Below are 26,509 nucleotides of genomic sequence, written 5' to 3' on the forward strand. Positions count from 1 at the left end.
ATAAAATTTAGCTTCGGACCAACTCTTTAAATCAATCAGAGCCAATACGTATGGGCCAAAATTTGCCAGCCAACCCCTGCCATCGTCACACGTTCTACTAGATCAACTGGATCATCATTCTCCTGCTGCATCTAAGATTGGCCGCCTCAGCACAGCGAGCGCGAGGAATACTCAGTGCCAATACCAGAGCAGTGGGGGAACAACGGGAGGTGAGTATTAATTTTTTTAAATTAGTGAGTATACTTGGAACCATTATACTATATAGAGGGCTTTGGAGTGCATTAAACTATATGGGAGGACTATTGGGGTGCATTATACTATATGGAGGACTATTGGGGTGCATTATACTATATGGAGAGCTATGGAGTGCATTATACTATATGGAGGACTATTGGGGTGCATTATACTATATGGAGAATTATGGGGTGCATTATACTATATGAAGAACTACTGGGGTGCATTATACTATATGGAGAACTATGGAGTGCATTATACTATATCGAGGACTATTGGGGTGCACTATACTATATGGAGAATTATGGGGTGCATTATACTATATGAAGAACTACTGGGGTGCATTATACTATATGGAGAGCTATGGAGTGCATTATACTATATCGAGGACTATTGGGGTGCATTATACTATATAGAGAATTATGGGGTGCATTATATTATATGAAGAACTACTGGGGTGCATTATACTACATGGAGAACTATAGAGTGCATTATACTATATGGAGGACTATTGGGGTGCATTATACTATATGGAGGACTATTGGGGTGCATTATACTATATGGTGGACTATTGGGGTGCATTATACTATATGGAGAATTATGGGGTGCATTATACTATATGAAGAACTATTGGGGTGCATTATACTATATGGAGAACTATGGGGTGCATTATACTATATGGAGAACTATTTGGGTGCATTATACCATATGGAGAACTATGGGGTGCATTATACTATATGGAGAACTATTTGGGTGCATTATACTATATGGAGAACTATTGGGGTGCATTATACTATATGGAGAACTATTGGGGTGCATTATACTATATGGAGAACTATTGGGGTGCATTATACTATATGGAGAACTATTTGGGTGCATTATACTATATGGAGGACTATTTGGGTGCATTATACTATATGGAGGACTATTTTTAGGGTGCATTATACTATATGGAGGACTATGGGGGTGAATTATATATACTATATGGAGGACTATGGGGATAGATTTTACTATATGGAGGAATATGGGCTGTGCATTATGTATGGAAGACTATGGAGTGTGCATTATAATATATGGAGGGCTGTGTGGGGGCTATTATAATATTTGGAGGTCTATGTGGAAGCCCTTATAACATTTGGAGGACTATGAGGGAGCCTTAATACTTTGTGGATGGCTATTTGAGGGCCTTTATACTGTATGCAAGCAATTATACAGTGTGAAGGTTTGTGTGGGGGTCATCATACTGTGTGGAGGGCTGTGTGGGGGCCATTATACTGTTTGGAGGGCTAGTGCGTGTCATTATACAGTGTGAGAAGCTGTGAAGGTAATTATCCTGTGTGTAAGCACATTATACTGCAAAGAGGACTGTGTGGAGGTCACAGTTTGGGATCATACTGTTTTGGGGTCACCATACTTTGCCAGGTTAATTGAGGGTGGTACAATAAGGTCAGCATGCTGTGCGTGTGGAGGAATTTACTGTGGGGTATCATACAGTGTTTGGGGGGCACATTTGTTGGCATTATACCTTATGGGTGCAATGAACGGGGAATTTAGGGGCCTCAATAGGAGTAAAATTACTTTTTAAGGGATGTAAAGTTGTGAGATATGTTCTTCCATGACCCAGCCAGACAATACTTTTTTTTTTTTTTAGAGGGGGGGGAATGTAGAATCAAAGCATTTCTGTGCTAAAGAAATAAAAGAAAAAAATGCACTAAAGAACTCAATAGTCACAGGAGATTGTTATTGCAGATTTTAGTGCAGATTTTGTATGGATAAAAAGCAGCAAAAAACCCTGCAGTATTTATGTCACGTGTGAACACAGCCTTACTCTTCTTCAAGGGGTTTTCCCATGAACAAAGTACATTTTCATTAAATGAATTTGGGGGGAAAAAAAATCCAAAATTGGTGTTAAAAAAAAATGTTCCTGTGTTGAGATAATCTTCTAAATGTATCCCTGCTATGTACTGTGTAATGGCCGTGTCTGACCGTACAGGGACATGGGCTGATCATACTACATCTCCTGGACAGGGGAGGACGCAAAGAGAATATGCAGATAGAATAATAATAATAATTTTATTCATTTATATAGCGCTATTAATTCCACAGCGCTTTACATACATTGGCAATACTGTCCCCATTGGGGCTCACAATCTAAGGTCCCGGAGGAAACCCATGAAAACACGGGGAGAACATACAAACTCCTTGCACATGGTGTCCTTGGTGGGATTTGAACCCAGGACCCCAGCGCTGCAAGACTGCAGTGCTAACCACTGAGCCACCACAAGACTGCAGTGCTAACCACCGAGCCACCGTGCCGCCCTGAATCAGCTGTGATCCCATGCTGTGCTTTCTGTGAGGTAAAAACGGCTTTTAAACTAAACAGGCAGGCAAATGTTTTACCTCACAGGAAGAATTGTCTATGATCTCATGCTATAATATCTGTATATTTTTTTCGCTTCCTCCCCAGCCCAGGAGATGTGTTATGATCAGACCATGTCCCTGTACAGACACGGGCATTACAGAGTACACAGCAGGGGCACATTTATAAGATTTTCTCAGCACAGGAACATTTTTTTTCTAACACATACAATTGTTGAAATTATTTTTATTCAAAGATCTATTGATTAAAATGTGCATTGCTCATAGGACAACCCCTATAAGCGTCTTAGTTTTATCAATAGACATGTTGGTAAGTGTGAAAATCCAACTTTTTCCAACTGCACATGTACCTCATATTTATCAATTTATGACGCAGGCACACAAAGCACAAATCAGGAGACCTACATAGCATAACAGTTAAAGGGGTATTCTGGTAAGAAGTTAACACTTATCTATAGGGTAGGTGGCATCTTCTAAATGACTGCTTGACTGCTGAGATTAAAACCAATTGGGCAAAACAGTGCCGCTCCATGGTGCCCTTAAAAATAAATAGTGCCATTATATTGCTCCTGAATCAAAAAATATCTGCCCTAAAGTATGCCACTTAATAACTGCTCCTCACTGTGCTCCCTGAACAAAATATGACTCCACCAAACTATTCCTCTTATGTTACCTGCTCTCCTCACTGTCTTTTCATACTGGGCCTCTTTTTCATATTGAGGCTATACCTGGCTCACTGTGATATAAAATTAGATGCTCGGAGAAAAAAAGTGCATCCAATAATGAAAGAATAGCTCCGGCATACTTAAATGATGGGTGAGAAAAAATGCTTTTATGATGCTTAAATATATTTATTCGTGCATAAGTCAAAAAATGATTAAAATCCAATCCAACGTTTCGACCATATACTTCTGGTCTTTATCGAGGATAGGAATATCTAAGGTAACAGGAAATATACAGTACAGACCAAAAGTTTGGACACACCTTCTCATTCAAAGAGTTTTCTTTATTTTCATGACTTTAAAAATTGTAGATTCATATTGAAGGCATCAAAACTATGAATTAACACATGTGGAATGAAATACTTAACAAAAAAGTGTGAAACAACTGAAAATATGTCTTATATTCTAAGTTCTTCAAAGTAGCCACCTTTTGCTTTGATTACTGCTTTGCACACTCTTGGCATTCTCTTGATGAGCTTCAAGAGGTAGTCACCGGAAATGGTCTTCCAACAGTCTTGAAGGAGTTCCCAGAGATGTTTAGCACTTGTTGGCCCTTTTGCCTTCGCTCTGCGGTCCAGCTCACCCCAAACCATCTCGATTGGGTTCAGGTCTGGTGACTGTGGAGGCCAGGTCATCTGCTGTAGCACCCCATCACTCTCTTTCTTAGTCAAATAGCCCTTACACAGCCTGGAGGTGTGTTTGGGGTCATTGTCCTGTTGAAAAATAAATGATGGTCCAACTAAATGCAAACCGGATGGAATAGCACGCCGCTGCAAGATGCTGTGGTAGCCATGCTGGTTCAGTATGCCTTCAATTTTGAATAAATCCCCAACAGTGTCACCAGCAAAGCCCCCCCCACACCATCACACCTCCTCCTCCATGCTTCACGGTGGGAACCAGGCATGTAGAGTCCATCCGTTCACCTTTTCTTCAAAGACACAATGGTTGGATCCAAAGATCTCAAATTTGGACTCATCAGACCAAAGCACAGATTTCCACTGGTCTAATGTCCATTCCTTGTGTTCTTTAGCCCAAACAAGTCTCTTCTGCGTGTTGCCTGTCCTTAGCAGTGGTTTCCTAGCAGCTATTTCACCACGAAGGTCTGCTGCACAAAGTCTCCTCTTAATAGTTGTTCTAGAGATGAGAAGGTGTGTCCAAACTTTTGGTCTGTACTGTAATCAACATACGTATTACACATTAGTGATCAGTTTTTCACAAGCAATTCTAACAAATTCAATTATCCAATAGTTTTGCACAGAATCAAACATATATGTGTACGTTTTTTAAAAAGGGAAAAAATATCAGATTCAAAATAATACAATAAATCATATCCTATCAAAAAGAAAAAAACTCAAATCTTTTTAATCATGCAAGAAGTCTAAATAGCAAGACATACACCCACCTGAAGGGAAACCATAACAGTAAGTGGTCAAACGACAAGTCGTCGTCAATTGGGTAGAATGGTAGGCAATAGGTGGAGAAACCTGAGATCCTATTTAGGAAATAAAATATTAATATGCATAATATAAAACATACAGGGGTATGTGTTAATGGGCCACAAACAGAGACCAAGGAGTACAACTGATATATCTACCTTATGCACTAATGGTGATAGTAGTGGATACGAAGAGCCGTTTCTGTGGCTGGAAACACATCCAGCTAAAATGCATTGCAGCACAGAGACCCATTGGATCTCTGCACTGCAAACTGGGGCTAAGACATGTAACCACTGCTTTAGAAGATGCATATTCACTGTTACCGGTATCCCCACCCATCTCTTTGCACTGCAGCCAGTGGGCGGGATTATGGGTGTGGGGAGCAGTGAATATGTATCTTCTTTAATAGCAGCACACATGATCTCTCAGCCACCAGCAGATGCTGGGCGATCGTGTGCTGCTATTAAAGAGAACAATTATTTACTGCTCTCCACACCCATAATCCCGGATATGGAGAGCAGCAAATATGCCGGCAGCTGACGCAAGTGGAAGTGGGTGCACATGACAGTGCCGTCCTGCGCTGCTTACACACTGAAGTCAGTTGCCAGCATCAGAGGAAGATACCAGTGGAGCATAGGGAAGGCGAGTATAATCATTATTTTTTTTTACTGTGCTCCTCGTGATGGGTATCATATGTATCAGGATGGGGCCATGTAATACCAGCACAAAGCCATGTATACAATGATTGGGACAAAGATACAAGCATGGGATGGGAAAGCCGGCTGGTGAGGGGAAGAGGCTCTCTCTCTCATTACACAGCTTTCCCAGGCTCTGGTATACATCTTTCTCTCAGCACCCAGCTGTAACGCTGTAGGTGGAGAGCAGGGAACAAGGACCCTCAGGCAAGGGGACCCTAGCTATTCCTAATCCCAGAGTTATGTCTGATGGTGAGGATATCTGGGCCACCTTCCTTACCCCGCTCCTGACCAGCCCTGATCTTATACCCCATCCTCCAATCCCTGGGGAAGGCCGGGCAGGAATTAAAAAGCCAACAGAAATTGAAAAACAGGGGAAACCATATCTCTATCTCACGGCATACACACAGAGGTATCAGACAAAAAGAGCTTAGGAGGAAAATAAGAGGAGGGAGGAAAGAACGAAAGAACTACACAACTCCATGCACAAAACAATACAGTCACCAGCAGGACTGGGAGACAACAACACAAAGGACTAGTTTAGCAAGAAATTTAGCTGGCACGGGAAGACAAGCTCTACCATCTTAAAAAGGCATGGAGTGACTGTGATAGGTCTCCCACATTATGTGATCCAAGAGGTAACCAGCAGGCTAGCAGGGATTAACTCCTTCAAGCCTGATCACTAATGAGAACACAGCTGGTCGACGCCCGGTCTGTGTAACTCAGAAACACCAGAGAAAGCATAATGTGGAGTGTCGGATGCTGCCATGACACTCGGCAAGTTTAGAGCCAAACAATGTGTGACACCAGTTTAACCATGGTCTGATATTATGGGAAAGCTGGGTCCTGAGGGAAAGATGTATAGCAGAGGATGGGAAAGCTGGGCGCTGAGGGAAAGATGTATAGGAGCATGGGAAAGCTGGGTGCTGAGGGAAAGCTGTATAGCAGAGCATGAGAAAGCTGGGTGCTGAGGGAAAGATGTATAGGAGCATGGGAAAGCTAGGTGCTGAGGGAGGGAAAGATGTATAGCAGAGCATGGAAAAGCTGGATGCTGAGGGAAAGATGTATAGCAGAGCATGGGAAAGCTGGGTGCTGAGGGAAAGATGTATAGGAGCATGGAAAAGCTGAGTACTGAGGGAAAGATGTATAGGAGCATGGGAAAGCTGTGTGCTGAGGGAAAGATGTATAGCAGAGCATGGGAAAGCTGGATGCTGAGGGAAAGATGCATAGCAGAGCATGGGAAAGCTGGATGCTGAGGGAAAGATGTATAGCAGAGCATGGAAAAGCTGTGTGCTGAGGGAAAGATGTATAGCAGAGCATGGGAAAGCTGGGTGCTGAGGGAAAGATGTATAGCAGAGCATGGGAAAGCTGGGTGCTGAGGGAAAGATGTATAGGAGCATGGGAAAGCTGGGTGCTGAGGGAAAGCTGTATAGCAGAGCATGGGAAAGCTGGGTGCTGAGGGAAAGATGTATAGGAGCATGGGAAAGCTGTGTGCTGAGGGAAAGATGTATAGGAGCATGGGAAAGCTGTGTGCTGAGGGAAAGATGTATACGAGCATGGGAAAGCTGTGTGCTGAGGGAAAGATGTATAGGAGCATGGGAAAGCTGAGTGCTGAGCGAAAGATGTATAGGAGCATGGGAAAGCTGTGTGCTGAGGGAAAGATGTATAGCAGAGCATGGGAAAGCTGAGTGCTGAGGGAAAGATGTATAGGAGCATGGGAAAGCTGTGAGCTGAGGGAAAGATGTATCTGAGCATGGGAAAGCTGTGTGCTGAGGGAAAGATGTATAGCAGAGCATGGGAAAGCTGAGTGCTGAGGGAAAGATGTATAGCAGAGCATGGGAAAGCTGGGTGCTGAGGGAAAGATGTATAGGAGCATGGGAAAGCTGTGTGCTGAGGGAAAGATGTATAGGAGCATGGGAAAGCTGTGTGCTGAGGGAAACATGTATAGGAGCATGGGAAAGCTGAGTGCTGAGCGAAAGATGTATAGGAACATGGGAAAGCTGTGTGCTGAGGGAAAGATGTATAGGAGCATGGGAAAGCTGTGAGCTGAGGGAAAGATGTATAGGAGCATGGGAAAGCTGTGTGCTGAGGGAAACATGTATAGGAGCATGGGAAAGCTGAGTGCTGAGCGAAAGATGTATAGGAGCATGGGAAAGCTGTGTGCTGAGGGAAAGATGTATAGGAGCATGGGAAAGCTGTGTGCTGAGGGAAAGATGTATCGGAGCATGGGAAAGCTGTGTGCTGAGGGATAGGAGCATGGGAAAGCAGTGTGCTAAGGGAAAGATGTATAGCAGAGCATGGGAAAGCTGTGTGCTGAGGGATAGGAGCATGGGAAAGCTAGGTGCTGAGGGAATGATGTCTAGAAGAGCATGGGAAAGCTGTGTGCTGAGGGAATGATGTCTAGAAGAGCATGGGAATGTTGGGCCCATCGAACTCTAGTTACGACACTGCTTGTACCCCAAGGCTGTAACCCTATAGCAACAGGTTAATAGTGCAATTGTAACCAACATGTTTCCTTTAAGATGTGTATAGAAGGATGCGTCAAATTTATGCTGCGGGTGCAGGAAAAACTGCTTAGCATTCCCTCACACTGAAAGTGTCCTAAAGTGTGCACTGAGAAAAGGGAAAAGTGTGTACGAAAGTGGAGCTGCCCTCACGTGTAGAATAGCAGGGCGGTGTGTATACTGCAGGTGTCTCTCTTCATACTGATCTGCATTCTGCTGCACACATATACGCGGGGACTCTCACTATAGCGCAAGGATAATGTCCTCTACATTTGAACCTCCCGCCCACCGTCCGTTCGGGTTACTGAGCGATCACGTGCTGCGGTCATGTGACAGTGACGTCACGTAGGTCCTTGCACCGTGGGCAGCCTTCCTCTGTACGTTTCGAGGCCACATGTGCAGTGACACGGCCGAGTGCTCCCGGTGTCCGGTATGAGGGTGGTGGCGCTAATTAGGTGAATCATTGTGCATATAACCGCAGCCCTGTTACTCCGCCGCAGTCATCCTGTGCAGCTTTTTTTTTTTCTAAAGAACTACAAGTCCCAGAATGCCTAGCAGCGCATACAGTTGAAGCCCCTGTGCTGTGTGATATTCCATTGTCAGTGGGAATAGTGCATACAGAGGGAAGGTGTGTGGTTCTGGGACTTGTAGTGCACCCTAATACATATTTTCCCTGTGCATGCTGGGATCTGTAGTCCCACAGGTTGTCGGTGTCGCACACGAGTTGTCAGACGTGTCAGTGGCCGGAGTCCTGGTCACAGCTCTGATTCTTGTCTTTCAGTGGTGGGAAGGACAGCTGCTACAACATGATGCAGTGCGTGGCCGCCGGACACCGGCTCGTGGCTCTGGCCAACCTGAGGCCACCGGACAGCGCAGGTGAGGTGCCGAGGACTTACCAGGAAAAAGCCCTATGACCTGTTACACTGTAATCAATATACATTAAAATCTAAACAGAAAGATGCAATAAATATACAAATCAATCAGAAATGTGTACGGCATGGTAAAGTGTAACCTGGAGAGGGGCGGGCTGTGATATATGGTGTATTACTATCTATACTGACCTTAATGGAGACTCTAGGGATGAGCCCGACCTGACCGCGGATGTTGCACCCAACGATAATGGCGCCTCCACAGAAGGTAGGCTGGAACTGATCAATAACTATATAACCCCAAACTCCCAATACACTCACACCATCACAGAAACACAGCGATAAATGTACAATAATAGACAATAGGGCAAAAAAGGTGACATATGGGCTTAATGCTGCTACTCGACTACACCAGACAGCACTGTCCCAAGCATCAGAATCACCCGGATACCAAATGCCAATCTGGGGAAGACAGATAATCGTGAATCCCCTCTAATCATCCCACAAGGTTGAGTAAAGGGGAAGGTAATACTTCCCTTTTGCTGGTGCATTATGGCATTGGCCTCTGGGAAGTGCACTGTGTATACACTCATCTGTCTTCCCCGATTGGCATTCGGTATCTGGGTAACTCTAATGCTTGGGTCAGTGCTGTTTGTTGTATCCCAGCATCTAAGCCCATCGTACACTTATTGCTGTGATTCTGTAATAATAGTGTATTGTGGTACTTGGGAGTTTAGGGATTCATCAGGGCCAGCCTGCGTTGAGCAGGGGCGCCATTATCATTGGATTTTAGGGTGCCAACCTTCGCATTTACGTAGGGCTCATCCCAAAGGTCTCCATTAGGGTTTAGATATTAATATACCATATATCACAACCCATCCTTTACATCCCCCCCCTCTCCAGGGTTACACTTGTACCATTTTTTAAATTAATTTTTGATTGATTTGTTTATTTCTTGCATTTTTGTGTTTAGATTTTAATACACACAGATTCAAGTTTAAAAAAAGTTTACGCACCGGAGGGGAGTATGAGAGTTTTTATTGTAATTTGGGAAAACATGGTGGACAAGAAGGGGGTGTCCAAATAGTGGACAACCCCTTTAAAATTTACAAGACCAAAAAAAGTTTCCTATGATTAGCGATGTATACATGCTCATACCCTAAAGGCTGCTTTACACGGTACGACCGATTGTGCAATTTCACAATCGATCGTACCCGCCCCCGTCCTTTTTGCGTCACGGGCAAATCGCTGCCCGTGTCGCACAAAGTCAGTAACCCCCGTCACACGCACTTACCTCTCGTGCAACCTCGCTGTGGGCGGCGAACGTCCACTTCCTGGAGTGGGAGGGACGTTCGGCGTCACAGCGACGTCACACGGTCGCCGGCCAATGGAAGCGGAGGGGCGGAGATGAGCGGGACGTAAATATCCCGCCCACCTCCTTCCTTCACATAGCCGGCGGCGGCCGCGTGACGCAGGTGAGCTGCTGTTCATCGTTCCCGGGGTGTCACACGGAGCGACGTGTGCTACCCCGGAAACGATGAACAACTAAATTAAACGATATTATGGAACCTAGCGAGCAGTACACGACTCACGATTTGTGAGTGATACTGCGTCGCTAGGAGGTGTCACACAGGCCGGCATCGCCAGCGATGCCGGATGTGCGTCACAAAAAACGTGACCCCGACAATTTATCGCACGATAGATTCTCTGGTGTAAAGCAGCCTTTAGTCCTCTTTAATCTCATAAGGACCAGGTCTTTGTATCCTAGGAAGTGTAGTTATTCCCAGCACAATTATCCTTCCAGAATACATAGTGTTCCATAGAATCACAGAAAGTTACAAAATCATCACTCCTCTGTTAGGAATAGATCACAAGCTTGTTGACTGATTCCACAAGTACCCTGTGCCTATTAATATGAACAAGAAAATACAGCTATCCTACAGTACTGTGCAACTTCCCATGAGGATGATTATCTGTCAGTTAAGCAAGTTGAAGATGAAATGATCTCTAAAAGGCATAAAGATGAGACACACATATTATATATATATATATATATATATATATATATATATATATATATATATATATATATATATATATACAGTGCCTACAATTAGTATTCAACCCCCTGCAGATTTAGCAGGGTTGATAAGATGCAAATAAGTTAGAGCCTGCAAACTTCAAACAAGAGCAGGATTTATTAACAGATGCATAAATCTTACAAACCAACAAGTTATGTTGCTCAGTTAAATTTTAATACATTTTCAACATAAAAGTGTGGGTCAATTATTATTCAACCCCTAGGTTTAATATTTTGTGGAATAACCCTTGTTTGCAATTACAGCTAATAATCGTCTTTTATAAGACCTGATCAGGCCGGCACAGGTCTCTGGAGTTATCTTGGCCCACTCCTCCATGCAGATCTTCTCCAAGTTATCTAGGTTCTTTGGGTGTCTCATGTGGACTTTAATCTTGAGCTCCTTCCACAAGTTTTCAATTGGGTTAAGGTCAGGAGACTGACTAGGCCACTGCAACACCTTGATTTTTTCCCTCTTGAACCAGGCCTTGGTTTCTTGGCTGTGTGCTTTGGGTCGTTGTCTTGTCGGAAGATGAAATGACGACCCATCTTAAGATCCTTGATGGAGGAGCGGAGGTTCTTGGCCAAAATCTCCAGGTAGGCCGTGCTATCCATCTTCCCATGGATGCGGACCAGATGGCCAGGCCCCTTGGCTGATAAACAGCCACACAGCATAATGCTGCCACTACCATGCTTGACTGTAGGGATGGTATTCTTGGGGTCGCATGCAGTGCCATCCAGTCTCCAAACGTCACGTGTGTGGTTGGCACCAAAGATCTCGATCTTGGTCTCATCAGACCAGAGAACCTTGAACCAGTCTGTCTCAGAGTCCTCCAAGTGATCATGAGCAAACTGTAGACGAGCCTTGACATGACGCTTTGAAAGTAAAGGTACCTTACGGGCTCGTCTGGAACGGAGACCATTGCGGTGGAGTACGTTACTTATGGTATTGACTGAAACCAATGTCCCCACTGCCATGAGATCTTCCCGGAGCTCCTTCCTTGTTGTCCTTTGGTTAGCCTTGACTCTTCGGACAAGCCTGGCCTCGGCACGGGTGGAAACTTTCAAAGGCTGTCCAGGCCGTGGAAGGCTAACAGTAGTTCCATAAGCCTTCCACTTCCGGATGATGCTTCGAACAGTGGAGACAGGTAGGTCCAACTCCTTGGAAAGGGTTTTGTACCCCTTGCCAGCCTTTTGACCCTCCACGATCTTGTCTCTGATGGCCTTGGAATGCTCCTTTGTCTTTCCCATGTTGACCAAGTATGAGTGCTGTTCACAAGTTTGGGGAGGGTCTTAATTAGTCAGAAAAGGCTGGAAAAAGAGATAATTAATCCAAACATGTGAAGCTCATTGTTCTTTGTGCCTGAAATACTTCTTAATACTTTAGGGGAACCAAACAGAATTCTGGTGGTTTGAGGGGTTGAATAATAAATGACCCTCTGAATAAACTTTTCACAATTTAAAAAAAATAAATAAATAAATAACATTCTTTTTTGCTGCAGTGCATTTCACACTTCCAGGCTGATCTACAGTCCAAATGTCACAATGCCAAGTCAATTCCGAATGTGTAAACCTGCTAAATCTGCAGAGGGTTGAATACTACTTGTAGGCACTGTATACTGACAAGATTAAACACTACTCATGCCCTGCTCTAATCTGGGCACTGAGTGGACTGCAGCTCTACCTAACTGTCTAGTGACATCATTGCACCTGTACAAAAAAGGATGTGGAGGGCACCGCTTCACTCACAAAAGGATCTCTCCTGACACAATAGAAACAACTTGTACAATATATAGAAAAAGAAAGTGCCATACAAGGAAAATCACCAAAAAAATACAATTTTTATTAAGCAAAATTGACACACGAAAGGTGAATAACACAATAAAAACTGTTAAAAAGCAAAGAGCTATAGTAAACATACATGGTCCAACAACCCGTACAAAGAAAAAAGTGCAATATAATCCCGCACTCTAAAAGCCCTGTCACACACAGAGATAAATCTGTGGCAGATCTGTGGTTGCAGTGAAATTGTGGACAATCAGTGCCAGGTTTGTGGCTGTGTACAAATGGAACAATATGTCCATGATTTCACTGCAACCACAGATCTGCCAAAGATGTATCTCTGTGTGTGACGGGGCCTTTAGGGTACCGTCACACTAAGCGACGTATGAGCAATTACAACCACGATACGACCTGGTCAGGATCGCTGGTAAGTCTCTACAGGGTCGCTAGTGAGCTGTCAAACAGTCAGATATTCCCAACGACGCAGCAATGATACGGCGGTCGCTGGGACCCTGCCACATAGCACGATTCAAATCTTGATTAGTAACATAGGCGGGGATCTACATTGCCTTTTCCACGCCCCCTCTGCTCTGATTGGTGGTCGTAACTACGTTGTGACTGGGTGGCCTTGCCTTTAGAGAAGGCAACACAATAGCGCTTCCATCCTTTCCCATCTTTGTCTATCCTACAGTCCCAATGCAGAATGGACTGTATTACGATCTGCTGCTACACGCGGTCCGAGACAAGTGAATTCAGCCTTTTGAAATGTACAGTGATCTACAAGCCAGAACAGAGGATGGAAGCGGCCAATCCGAACGCAGTAGCGATCACCAATTGGAACAGAGAGGGCGCGGAAAACAACGAAGATGCACGCCTACATGAGTCGCGAACGGGGTCGTTGGGTAAGGTGTCAAACACACCGATACATGCTGCCCGACTAAAAAATGAACTAAAACAGTGTGCAACGATCAGCGATTTCACAGCAGGGGCCAGGTCGCTGCTTAAGGCCCCTTTACACACTGCAACATCGCTAGCGACATTGCTGTAACGTCACCGGTTTTGTGACGTAATAACGACCTTCCCAGCGACATTGCAGTGTGTGACACGCATCAGCGACCTGGACCCCGATGTGAGGTCGCTGATTGCTACAAATCTGAACATTTTTTGGTCCTTTGTTTCCTGCTGCGCAGCATGTATCGTGTGTTTGACACCGTTACAACGACATCGTTAGCGACTTAGAACCCAGCGTTCCCTTTCAAATAGCTGCTGTGTGACACGTCCCCAATGACCAGCGAGGTCGATCTGCAGGTCCGTATCGCTGCTGCGTCGTTGGCCAGATCTGCCTGTTTGACAGCTCACCAGAGACTTTCCAGTGATCCCGGCCAGGTCCAGATTGCTGGTGGGATCGCTAGAAATTCTCAGGGGGTAGTTCTCACATAGTGAGATCGCTGCTGAGTCCCAGGTTTTGTGACGCACCACCAGTGACCTAATCAGCGATCTCGCTGTGTGTGACACTTAGCAGCGATCTGGCCCCTGCTGTGAAATCGCTGATCGTTACACACAGCTCTGGTTCATTTTTTGCTCGTTGCTCTCCCGCTGTGAAGCACACATCGCTGTGTTTGACAGTGAGAGAGCAACGATCTAAATGGGCAGGGAGCTGGCGTCTGCGGACTCTGGTAACCAAGGTACACATTGGGTAACCAAGCAAAGGCTTTGCTTGGTTACCCCATATTTACCTTGGTTACCAGGGTCCGCAGCTTCTAGAAGCCGGCTCCCTGCTCCCTACACAGGTAGCCAAGGTACACATTGGGTAACCAAGCAAAGCGCTTTGCTTGGTTACCTGATATTTACCTTGGTTACTAGCGTATGCCACTCTCAGGCTGCCAGTACTGTCTCCCTGCACACATAGCCAGAGTACACATCAGGTAACAAGCGAAGCGCTTTGGTTGGTTACTCGATATTTACCTTGGTTACCAGCGTCCGCAGCTTCTAGAAGCCGGCTCCCTGCACACGTAGCCAAGGTACACATCGAGTAACTAAGCAAAGCGCTTTGCTTAGTAACCCGATGTGTACCCTGGCTACGAGTGCAGGGAGCCAGCGCTAAGTAGTGTGCGGTGGTAACCAGTGTAAATATCAGGTAACCAAGCAAAGCATTTTGCTTAGTTACCCGATATTTACCTTGGTTACCAAGCGCAGAATCGTTTCCATGAGGGGCTGGTCGCTGGTGAGATCTGCCTGATTGACAACTCACCAGCGACCATGTAGCGACGCACCAGCGATCCTGACCAGGTCATATCGTGGTCGGAATCGCTGGTACGTCATTTAGTGAGACGGTACCCTCAGTGTGTAAAGGGGCCGTTAGTGTCACACACAGTGAGATCGCTGATGAGGTCACTGGTGGGTGAAGGAACCATCCCCACGCGTATCGTCATCTCATGGATGACTTCATCAAGGGCAAAGAAGAAGTGGAATCCACCATCTCCCAGTGAAGTATAAATAGCAAAAATAAGAAGCAAACGCTCACCACCTGTGTGTGCTGTGTATGAGGTTCCCTGACTCATTGTCCGGCTGCGGCTGAGGCGGCGCATATGCAGTAAGCACAGCTCTAACCAGCATGTGTCAATTAGCACAGTACATACAAAACTTGCTGAACCATACATATTCACTCCATATAAAGAAAGTTAGGCTTACGCAATGTGGGTCAATGGCCCTGGAACGAATAAACACCATTCTGTACAGTGTGCCAAAGTGTGTGCAAACGCAGTGTAACTAAAGCAGCACTTTAATATAGATGAGAGTTACATTATAATGTGCGCATGCGCATGGTAGCGCTAAGCAACAGGTGATGAAAAACCGCCATAAAGCTGCCAGAGCACACATAGCTAAGTAGAGACAAAAAAAACCAGTGCATGTAATCAAATATATAAAACAATGAACCGCATAATTAGAAACATTTTTTTGCACATGAGGTATGTATGAAAGTGACACAAAGCACAAGCGCACATAGACTTTTATATGGATGAGAATTCTATTATAATATAAGCATGCGCATGGTAACACTAGGTAACAGACGATGAAAAAAAAGCCATAAAGCCGCCAGAACATACATTACTAAATGGAGAAAAAGCAGTGCACATAAGTACCGTAATTGCGTAGAGCAATAGATAGCATAATTAGAAAAATTATTGTAGATGAGGTATAAAAATGACGCATGTGCACAAACGCTATTGGAGGAATCAATATAAAGTTACTACGGACGCTGAAGCAAGTGTTGTTAATTGACACAATATGGACAAAGCGCGTGCGCTAAAGCGGGCTTTATACGCTACAACAAATCTAATGATGTGTCGGCGGGGTCACGTCGTTAGTGACGCACATCCGGCATCGTAAGGTACATTGTAGTGTGTGACAGCGACGTGCGATTGCGATTGAACGTAAAACCGTTCATCGCATACACGTCGTTCATTTCCATAAAATTGCACGTCGGGTTGTTCAATGTTCCCGAGGCAGCACACATCGCTGTGTGTGACACCCCGAGAACGATGAACAGATCTTACCTGCGTCCTGCGGCTCCCGCCGGCAATGCGGAAGGAAGGAGGTGGGCGGGATGTTTACGTCCCGCTTATCTCCGCCCCTCCGCTTCTATTGGCCGTCTTCCGTGTGATGTCGCTGTGACGCCGAACGTCCCTCCCACTCCAGGAAGTGGATGTTCACCGCCCACATCGAGGTCGTATGGACGGGTAAGTACATGTGACGGCAAATAATCGTTTGTGTGACACGGTCAATAAATTGAACGTGCCGCACAATGATGGGGGTGTGTGCGATCACATACGATATCGTATGTTTAATCGTAACGTGTAAAGCAGGCTTAAGACACACAAGATGGCACAGGTAGAGAAAAACATTGAACATAGGTCACTGCGGAAGTAAATAAAGTACAAGTGTTGCTCAACCGCAGCCCGGACAAGGCAAATAGGGGACTAAGGGCCACATATGGATAAAAGTGACATAATATATACATACTAGCATGGAAAATATAAGTATGAATGGCATAAATTGTAAGAACTGGTATCATTGCACCTGTAGCGCTGAGACCCAGACACAAAGGCTGAATGATGGAGCAGGGAGCTAATGGCTCCCTCCTTCACCTTTTATATTCAACTGTACCTATATCCTGAGGAGGCAGTAACCATTGAAATTGAGAAGACAAGCTGTCTTCTGAGGGATCCCAAATTTAGACGTTTCATTGCATTAGACATAGTCTAAGGGCGGCTTTGCACACTACAACATCGCAGGTGCGATGTCGTTGGGGTCAAATCGAAAGTGACGCACATCCGGCGTCACTTGCAATGTCGTACTGTGTAAATCCTAGATGATACGATGAACGAGCGCAAAAGCGTCGTTATCGTATCATTGGTGCAGGCTCCGACATTTCCATAATGCCGGTGCAGTGACAGGTACGATGTAGTTCCTCATTCCTGCGGCAGCTCACATCGCTGTGTGTGAAGCCGCAGGAACGAGGAACATCTCCTTACCTGCCGCCAGCGGCTATACGGAAGGAAGGAGGTGGGCGGGATGTTTACATCCTGCTCATCTCCGCACCTCCGCCGCCATTGGCCGCCTGCCGTGTAACATCGCTGTGACGCCGCACGACCCGCTCCTTAGGAAGGAGGCGGGTCGCCGGCCAGAGCAACGGTCGCAGGGCAGGTGAGTGCATGTGAAGCTGGCGTAGCGATAATTTTCGCTACGCCAGCTATCACAAGATATCGTACCTGCGACAGGGGCGGGGACTATCACGTGCGACATCGCAGCATCGGCTTGCGATGTCGCAACGTGCAAAGCCCGCCTAAGGGTATGTGCCCACGATCAGCACGCTCTGTGTCCTGGATGCAGCGGGTCCTGACCTGCGGGGCCGCGCGTCTCCTCCACAGGAGAACGCAGCTGCTTGTACCCACAATCAGTAGTACCCCTGGTATTTATTCCCCTCGTCTCTGCCTTTTTGGTATAACGCTTTTTTTTTTAAACACTTTTTGTTCCCAGTAATTATAATGAAAGGATCGCAATATTCACATTTTTTAAAACTATTTTTCTAAAAAAAAATATATATCTTTTATTCTAACTGTATGGTGTTATGACTCTTGTGAACAATTTCATGCCTGTCATCTTTTCATGGGAGCTTTTTGAAATAATCATAGTGTCTTTGGGCACCTTATTAGGCGATCTTTATGATTTAAGCATTTGTACTGTACCCCTGATGAAGCTGCCCAGCGTGGCAGCGATACGCGTGGGGAATCCTGCTATCCCGCCCTTACCATCCCTACATGGATCTTTTTATCTGGTAAACCCAGCAATTGCTGGTACTATCTGGGCTTTTCGGTCTCTTTAGGATCTTTCCTCTATTTAATCTGGGTATATTATTATCTATATATATATGTGTGACTTATGTGATAAGTGGATATATGATTATTTTTGTGTGGACCATGGCTAGTAATTTATGACCAGTGTCACAGCATATACTTACCCTGGAGTGATTTATATTATTGCTAACAATTTAAGCCCTAAATAATATTTAGGAATCTTGCTATTACACCTTTTCTATCTTTATATATTACCAACCTATTTATATGTATATGTGATCTAGGTTATAATAGTTATATGGTAGTCTATCTTTTTGAACCATGACTTTCTGTTACAAAATATCTAATATATAAAGCTGAGTGTGAGTGTGAGTGCTAAAGGAATCCGCACCATCGCATTTACAATCACAAAATTTTTCACAGACGTCCCATGTGACTCAGGAAACGTTATAGACTATGTTTGGCCCCGCGTTATAGAGTTACTCTCCAAAAAACCTGCCTCCATTAAAGTCAATGGAGCTGCGAGTTATTAGGTTATTAATAGGAGCTGTGAGTGGTTGCTATAGGAACAAAATAAATTGTTAGTATAAGCTTATGTGTGAGGTAATAAGATGTTGGTGGGAGACGGATAGAGAGAGACAGAAAGAGACAGACAGTCAAAGAGACAGACAGAGGCAGACAGACTGGGAAAGAGACAAACAGGGAAAGAGACAGACAAGGAAAGAGACAGAGACAAGTACAGAGGCAGACGGGGAATGAGGCAGACGGGGAATGAGGCAGACGGGGAATGAGGCAGACAGACAAAGAAATAGAGAGACAGAGAGACTGATACAGACAGACACACAGAGGCAGACAGACAGAAACTCGGAGAGAGACATTGACTATCCTGGGCAACGCCCGGGTACTACAGCTAGTAAAGATATATTTGCTACGTTAGAGGTGATCTTTGTCATGTATTGATAACAATTTAAGCCATGAATTGCTGTTTGCCTATTTATTGTGGATGTTGTTAAGGTAAGGGGGGGGGTTGTTCCCTATTGGAATCAAATCAGGAAAAAGGAGGCTTATTATGCCCTTTAAAATGTTTTTAATTGTGTGTATTGTTTCTCTACCGTATTGTTAATAACTGACCAACTGTGTATCCCTCATTTATGCACACTCCGTTTCTACTTTTTTCTTATGCCATACAATTTGGTGTGTTGGGTTGATCCCCTATTGTTATCTCAAATGGTGGATTATTTGATCCTGTAGGTGGTGCCCTCTATATGATATATACAGGCATTTGTACTGTACAATGCAGCGTTTTGGACGCAGCGAAAACACGCTACATCCAAAACGCTGCAAACACTGATCGTGGGCACGCAGCCTTAGGCTATGTGCCCACGGGGACAGTGTCCTGCGGATATATCCGCAGGACATTCCGCAGGTGCTCCCAGGAAACCGCACCACAACTTCTGCCTGTTTCCATGCTGCGGAATGTCATGTGGATATGCTGCGCGCATTCTGCATTGAGGATACAGTACCATGGGCTTCAGCACTGCATCCTCAATGCAGTACAAGTGCTGGAGTGATCGGGGGAGTTCATACTTACCTCCATCATGCAGCTTTCTGGCAGCCGGGTCACTCTCAGCGTCTGCAGGAGAAGGTGGGCGGGCCTGAACTAGCTCCGGCTGTCACATGACCGGAGCTCGTGCAGGCTCCGCCCACCTCTTCCTTCCTCTACCTGGATTCACCGCGCTCCTGTACACCGGACGGAGAAAGTGACTCTGGTGAGGCAGGTAAGTACATGGGACCCTGCGCAACAATAATTGACAAGCTGCAGATTTTTCCACACGAAAATCCGCACGATTTCCGCTGCGAAAAAATCCACAGCGTGGGCGCAGCATTTCCCAAATCCCATAGAAATGGCTGGGGAGTAGCTGTGCTGCAGATTTCTGGAAAATCCGCGGCTTTTCCGCGAGAAATCCGCTGCAAAATCCGCACATTTTCCGCAGCGTGGGCACATAGCATGAGACATGAAAGTTTGGCCTCCATTTGATCTCTCCTGTGGGGTCCGGCTTTTTTTACTGGGCACAGTAGCATAGTTTCCCTCATTCAAGTGAATGGCTGCATCAGAGAATTGTCAGAACACAGGTTTCAGCTATTTAGATGGAAGCCCCAGACAAATGGTGGTAGAGAACATGATGTGACCCTGGCCAAAGGGGTCCTGCAGGATTTTGTGTGGTGGCTTTGAGTGGTCTGTAAGCTCTTTACCTCTGCTATGCCCCCACACATTCATTAGCTGAGTATAGGGGTACTGGGAGTCGAACCCCAACTCCTGCTACTAACAACCAATCCTTAGGAAAGGTCATCTGCTATAGAGTCCCGTGAAACCTATTTAACCCAAATCCTACCAATTTTTCAAAACCTTTAACTGTTTTTTTCCCCACTAGAGAAATGGTCCTGGGAAAACTCATGTGCAAACCTCTGAGTGCAGGTTTTGCCAAACACTTTTAAGGATTTGTGCCCCTTTAGAATTATGCATCTGCTTTCCTCCAATGTGAACCCTATTTGTGCTTCTGTCTGCAGTGGATGAATTGGACAGCTACATGTACCAGACTGTGGGCTACCAGGCCCTGGATCTGTACGCAGAAGCCATGGCTTTACCTCTGTACCGAGCCACACTCAGCGGATCCAGCTTAAACACCGGAAGGGGGTATACTCCACAAGAAGGGGATGAGGTTGAAGATCTGTACCACTTGCTGAAATTAGTGAAGGTAAGGATTTTGTCCTCCACCTTGTCTGCATTGCTAAGGATACAGAAATCACCATAATCATTAAAATAGAGCTATCTAATGCATTAAGGTGTCTGTCATCCCCAACATCAATATTAAAGGGAATCGGTCACCAGGTTTTTGCTCCCTCATCTGAAAGCAACATAATGTAGAGACAGAGATCCTGATTCCAGTGATGTGTCACTTACCAAGCTGTTTGCTGTCATTTTGATAAAATCAATGTTTTCTCTGTTGCAGATCTACCAGTTATACAGAGCTCATGAATATGCTGGACTACCTGCAGCATACCAAGTAGTTCTGTAAGGATAATCTACTGCTGATTAGTCAATGATTTTATCAAAACTACAGTAAGCAGACCAGTAAGTGACACATCGCTGGAATCAGGGATCTCTGCTCCTACGTTATGCTGCCCTCAGATTAGGTGTCAAAAACTTGGTGACAGATTCCCTTTAATAACAATCAGACCAGCACTGTGCCTGTACACTGGTACAGTGCCTCAGAATAATCCTTTTAATATACATGCACATGAGGGGCTTATGTTTACTCTTCACATGACCTAGAGCTCGGAGCACTGTTATACCACCTCATTTTGTATGTTGAGGGCCTTCCTCTTCTTCTGATTGACAATGCCTGCTTTCAAAAGCAAGCCTTGCCTGAACTTTAGTCTGCATGTGTGTGCATTGACACTGCCTGAGCCCGGCCACTCACACTGTGTCAGAGCAGGCGCATGCGCAGTGTGAGCAGGCGCATGCGCAGTGTGAGCAGGCGCATGCGCAGTGTGAGCAGACGCATGCATGCGCAGTGTGAGTAGGCGCATGCGCAGTGTGAGCAGGCGCATTCTCCTCTTTGGCTTTCTCCGCAGACACCGCTCACTACACTCTCTGGTGACTTAGTGTATTGAGTGACATCTACAGAGAGGAGTCAGGAAAGTGAACGCTTCCACAAACACTAACACTGTGCAAAAAAAAAAAATAGTGGAAATGCATGATTATCAATAAGGATTCATTGTGTTACACAAATCTATAATACATGCAAAAAAGTTATTTTGGACATAATATACATAAATGGACGAATCGCTAGATCAGGAAGAAAGAACTAGAAAAGCATGCAACAAAATGTCCGTAAATGTGATTTTTATTATTTAGAAGAGGAACATGGTGTAAAGACAAAATAAAATCAGTGGTGGAAAAAGAAGGCTGTATACCTGCAATATTTAAATATACTAGCAAAATGCATACATGCGAAGAATGAATAAATCAGACAATTCAGTATTACAAAGATAGAAAAATTACCTATAAGGTTATGTATGCCGTATGCAAAAACAAAGGAGGTGTATTAATATACATATGTCCATATGTGAACGTATAATAATGGAAGAAGAAATCGGGTCTATACCGTGTTAAAACACCGTGAGAATATTCAGTAAAATATTCCTTTATTGTTGTACAGGTCTACGCGTTTCAGAGACATCTCCTTCATCAGGACAGAAAAAGGAACAGTAAGAGACTTCTTTTTTATGTCCTGATGAAGGAGATTGATGTCTCTGAAACGCGTAGACCTGTACAACAATACAGGAATATTTTACTGAATATTCTCATGGTGTATTAGCGCGGTATAGACCCGATTTCTTCTTCTATTATACGTTCTACTTCGGGGCTACTGCTGATACCATCATCACATGTGCTTAAAGGGGTTGTGACTCTCACAACTGAATAGGTGAGTGCAATCCACCCCCCTATGGGATTTGATTTCTCACCCGGATAAGACCCTCTTGCGCTTGCATTCTTTCACAGTGATACTACTCACTTGTGAACATACACATGTCTATAAGAATACCAATTAGACCAGGAAACTGATATTTAGTGTTCACATGTGAACATATACGCATCAATAAAAAGCGCTGCCTAGACCAGGAGACTAACAGTTAATCATGTGGCTGTATGTGGAACAAATAAAAGCCAGGTTACCCAATATCAAATAGTTAACCCAATGAGTAAACTCCATCATACATTCAGAAAGTCACCTGGGTACAAAGGCAGAGCGTGGCAGGATAACAGCAAGCAGCCCGACGGCCGTTTTGGTAGAACCTTCGTCAGGGTGCGGTGCCTTTGCATGAACACGGACTCAGTTCAGACAGCGTTTGCTCTGAAAAGAGAACACTGTTAATCAGAAACATGGAAAGTCCCCAACTTGCATAATGAGGGGGCCGTAAACAGTGCACCGAGCTTTTGGTCACTTCACTGGTCCATAGAAGCCCCATCATTTTTAAGCGAATATTTAATATTTTTCTCACGCACTATACAACTAACGGGTACAGTGCTAGTATGATTTTATATAGGCTAAGCTCCCCATATCACTCTGGATGGTTCAATATTGATTTTGGGGGTGACAATCTTTTTAAGGGGTGCTCGGGCTTTTAGGAGTGCTAAATCGTGACCATCTGTAGTGTGCACGCTTCCCTGGTATTACCATTGCGAACGGTCTGTCATATGTTGACTAGTCTCACCCAGCTTTTCTCAATAGAAATGAATTGCGAGAATCCAGCTAGTTCTGTAGTATGCAGATCATGTACATGTGGTCATGTGACCACCTGCTCATACCGGGAATTCTGCGGGAGCATGCAAGCCCTGTGCTGTCACCTAGAGTGGTGGCAGACTTGTGTCCCAAGCCTGGAGAACCCCTCTAAGCTGTGCGTTGTCTGAACCTGATGACCATCTCGTGTATGGAGACCTCCCAGCACTCCCACCCAGCATATGTCAATATTAGATTGGACTGTGACAATTGTGTTTTAACTTGCCCAATTCTTTAGTTCTTGGGTAGTGCGAGTGTCACTGCCGATGGTGTCTGAACGCCACTTATTCCACTATTTTTATTGGAACATATGTCTGTTACGACTGAGCCCTTCCACTCACACTGGGACGAACAAGCCATGGGAGATATAAACCACAGGTCACTATGCAGACCAGGAGTACCCTAAACCTGACCCTGTTTTGTCCCTCCCTGACCTCGAAGGTTGGCACCCTAAAGTTACTTAATGACTAGTGTTGAGCGGATCCGAACTGTAAAAATCCGGATTCGCGCAGTTTCAGCATCCGATCCGGGTCCGACCCGGACGCGGGAATCTGGCTGCACAATCCGGATCCGGGATTAATTTTTTTTTTTTTTTTTCTCTCTCACTCTCACACTCACTCTCACTCTCTCTCGTGTCCCGGATCCGCTCCCCATTCACATACATGGGTCCGGATTCCGGATCGAATGCAGAATTCTTTTCCAAACCGCGACGGATCCGCCGGACCCGGATTATTAGAAGTCTGCTCAACTCTATTAATGACTCCTCCACTCTACATTGGCTGAAGTTGAGTGACCTTAACTGCACCCTAAACTATAAACCAAGTGTAGCACAAAACATCAATAAACATAAAAGAAGTGCCCATAGGCAGAGGACATTGGAGACAGAGGAAACTGAGAGAATCCCAAGAACACTTACGGAATGAGTGGAACCCTCCAAATCCTAAATGCAACAGAATGGGAGAATACTGGAAAGAGAAACACTCAAATACACAACCAAAGGTCACCGGATCCAGCCATGAACATACCCACCCTTCTACAAGGGACCACCGGACACTCAGGAACTCCCATCCTTCGATGACGCAGATGAAACTTTCCTATCAGGCGATGTGCATGAAGATCCTCTGCATTGACCCAGGAGTTATCTTCAGGACCATATCCATTCCACTTGACCAGATACTACAGACGGCTCCTGACCTACTTGGATCCCAGAACTTGCTCCTCTTCATACTCATGATCCTCCTCTAGATGCACCTCAACAATGTCTCAAGGATTAGGCTTCCCTTTAAATTTCTTTAGAAGGGATGAATGGAACGAATTGTTTATTTTCCAAACTACAGGGAGCTGAAGCTTAAAGGGAATCTGTTACCAGTTTTTGCCACCTAGTCTCAGATCGGCATAATGTAGGGACAGAGATCCTGATTCCAGCAATGTGTCACTTACTAGGCTGCTTAGTGTAGTTTTAATAAAATCACGGTTTAATCAGCAGTAAATTATCATGACAGGACTACTTGGCATGCTGCAGGGTAGTCCAGCATATTCATGAGCTCTGTATAACTGCTAGATCTGCAGCAGATAAAACAGTGATTTTATCAAAATGGCAGCACTCAGCTGAGTAAGTGACACATTGCTAAAATTGGGGTCTCTGTCTCTACTTAATGCTGCTCTCAGATGGGGGAGCAAAAACCTGGTGACCGATTCCCTTTAACCATTGTTGGATTCAAATTTAGAAATCCTGTAAAGACCAACAAATTTGGGAGCAAATTTCCTAGAAGCCACTTTAAGTCGTAAATTTTGCCATTTTAAGTCGACAACCACAAAAACTACCCCACCCTAAACACAGGAACCATTCTGTGTCTGCAGTTTGCTCGCATTTTGGCTTGATCACTAGACACCAAAAGACCCCTTTTGACCTCCTTCCAGGCATTAATCAATCAGGAAGCAAATTTCTCCTGGCACAGAGGACTGCAACCCAGAAAAAAAATACCCAAAACTATGAAACCCCCCCACAGCGAAATAAAAAAAATAAAACAAGGTGAGGTCCCGGTAGCTGTGGAGGTATGGTTCTTTAAAGCAAATTCAGCGAGGGGCAGAAACTCCACCCAGTCCCCCTGATTAGATGACATGAAACAGCTCAAATATTGCGCTCTCTCTTGAGTCCTCTTCTTTCGGTCAATTAGTCTTGCGATGGTTGGTACCTTGTGGAAAATGACAACTTGATACCCAATCTAGAGCAGAAAACTATGCTAGATGTTAGCCAAAAACCTGACCGCTCCTATCAGAAATATGGTTTTTGGGAACACCATTGAATTTACTGATATGAGAAATGAATGATGTAGCGGAGTCCATAGCAGTAGGCAATTTTAGAAGTGGAACCAAGTGACCCATCTTGCTGATCCACCCACACCACAGTATTAATGTCCGAATTAGATAAATCAGTGACAAGGTCTGTGGACCCGTGGATGCAGGGCTGTGATGGAATATCACTAGGCAGGGGACAACTTGCTGGGGCCTGATGAGAAGCTATAGCCCTGGCACAGATGCTACCTTTACAAATACAGTGGAACCTTGGATTACGAGCATAGTTCGTTCTGAGTCTGCTCGTAATCCAAGTTACTTGTATAGCAAGGCAATTGTTCCCATAGTGAACAATTGAAACTCAGACAATTTGTTCCACAACTTCCCTATTGTGCCATTATACACACACACACACACACACACACTCACACTCACACACACACACACACACTATTTACATTATTCTCACCTATCCTCTGTTCCTTTGGCAGCCTCTTCCCTGGTTCTTGCAGTCCACAGGCATGTGGACCCAGTAACGATCTTGCCGATGCAGGAGCTGCCGCTGTCAGTGCTTCATCAGCAGACGTCATACGCATGAGCCGCTTGCCTCTGATTGGCCAGCGCACTGATGTCATACGCATGAGCCGCTTGCCTCTGATTGGCCAGCGCACTGACGTCATACACATGAGCCGCTTGCCTTTGATTGGTCAGTGCGCTGCCTTTGGGAGGTGTGCAGAGAGAGCTCAGCGCCAGCAGACATGAAGCAGACAGCAGCAGTGCCTGCACCAGCTGCGATTGTTACCGGATCCATGTG

General features: G+C 45.0%; 1 protein-coding gene across 1 annotated transcript in view; it reads left to right on the plus strand.

Moving 5' to 3' along the window:
- Positions 1–8,315: 8,315 nt before the first annotated feature.
- The window catches only part of DPH6 (diphthamine biosynthesis 6), a 140,291-nt gene continuing 122,097 nt past the window's right edge, over positions 8,316–26,509 (plus strand). The window contains exons 1-3 of the mRNA XM_075329966.1: positions 8,316–8,425; positions 8,752–8,846; positions 20,624–20,811. Of these exons, the coding sequence (XP_075186081.1) occupies positions 8,403–8,425; positions 8,752–8,846; positions 20,624–20,811 (306 nt within the window). The 5' untranslated portion in view covers positions 8,316–8,402. The remainder of the gene's footprint in view (positions 8,426–8,751; positions 8,847–20,623; positions 20,812–26,509) is intronic.

This window comes from Anomaloglossus baeobatrachus, chromosome 12, assembly GCF_048569485.1.
Source record: "Anomaloglossus baeobatrachus isolate aAnoBae1 chromosome 12, aAnoBae1.hap1, whole genome shotgun sequence".
Taxonomy (NCBI): Eukaryota; Metazoa; Chordata; class Amphibia; order Anura; family Aromobatidae; genus Anomaloglossus; species Anomaloglossus baeobatrachus.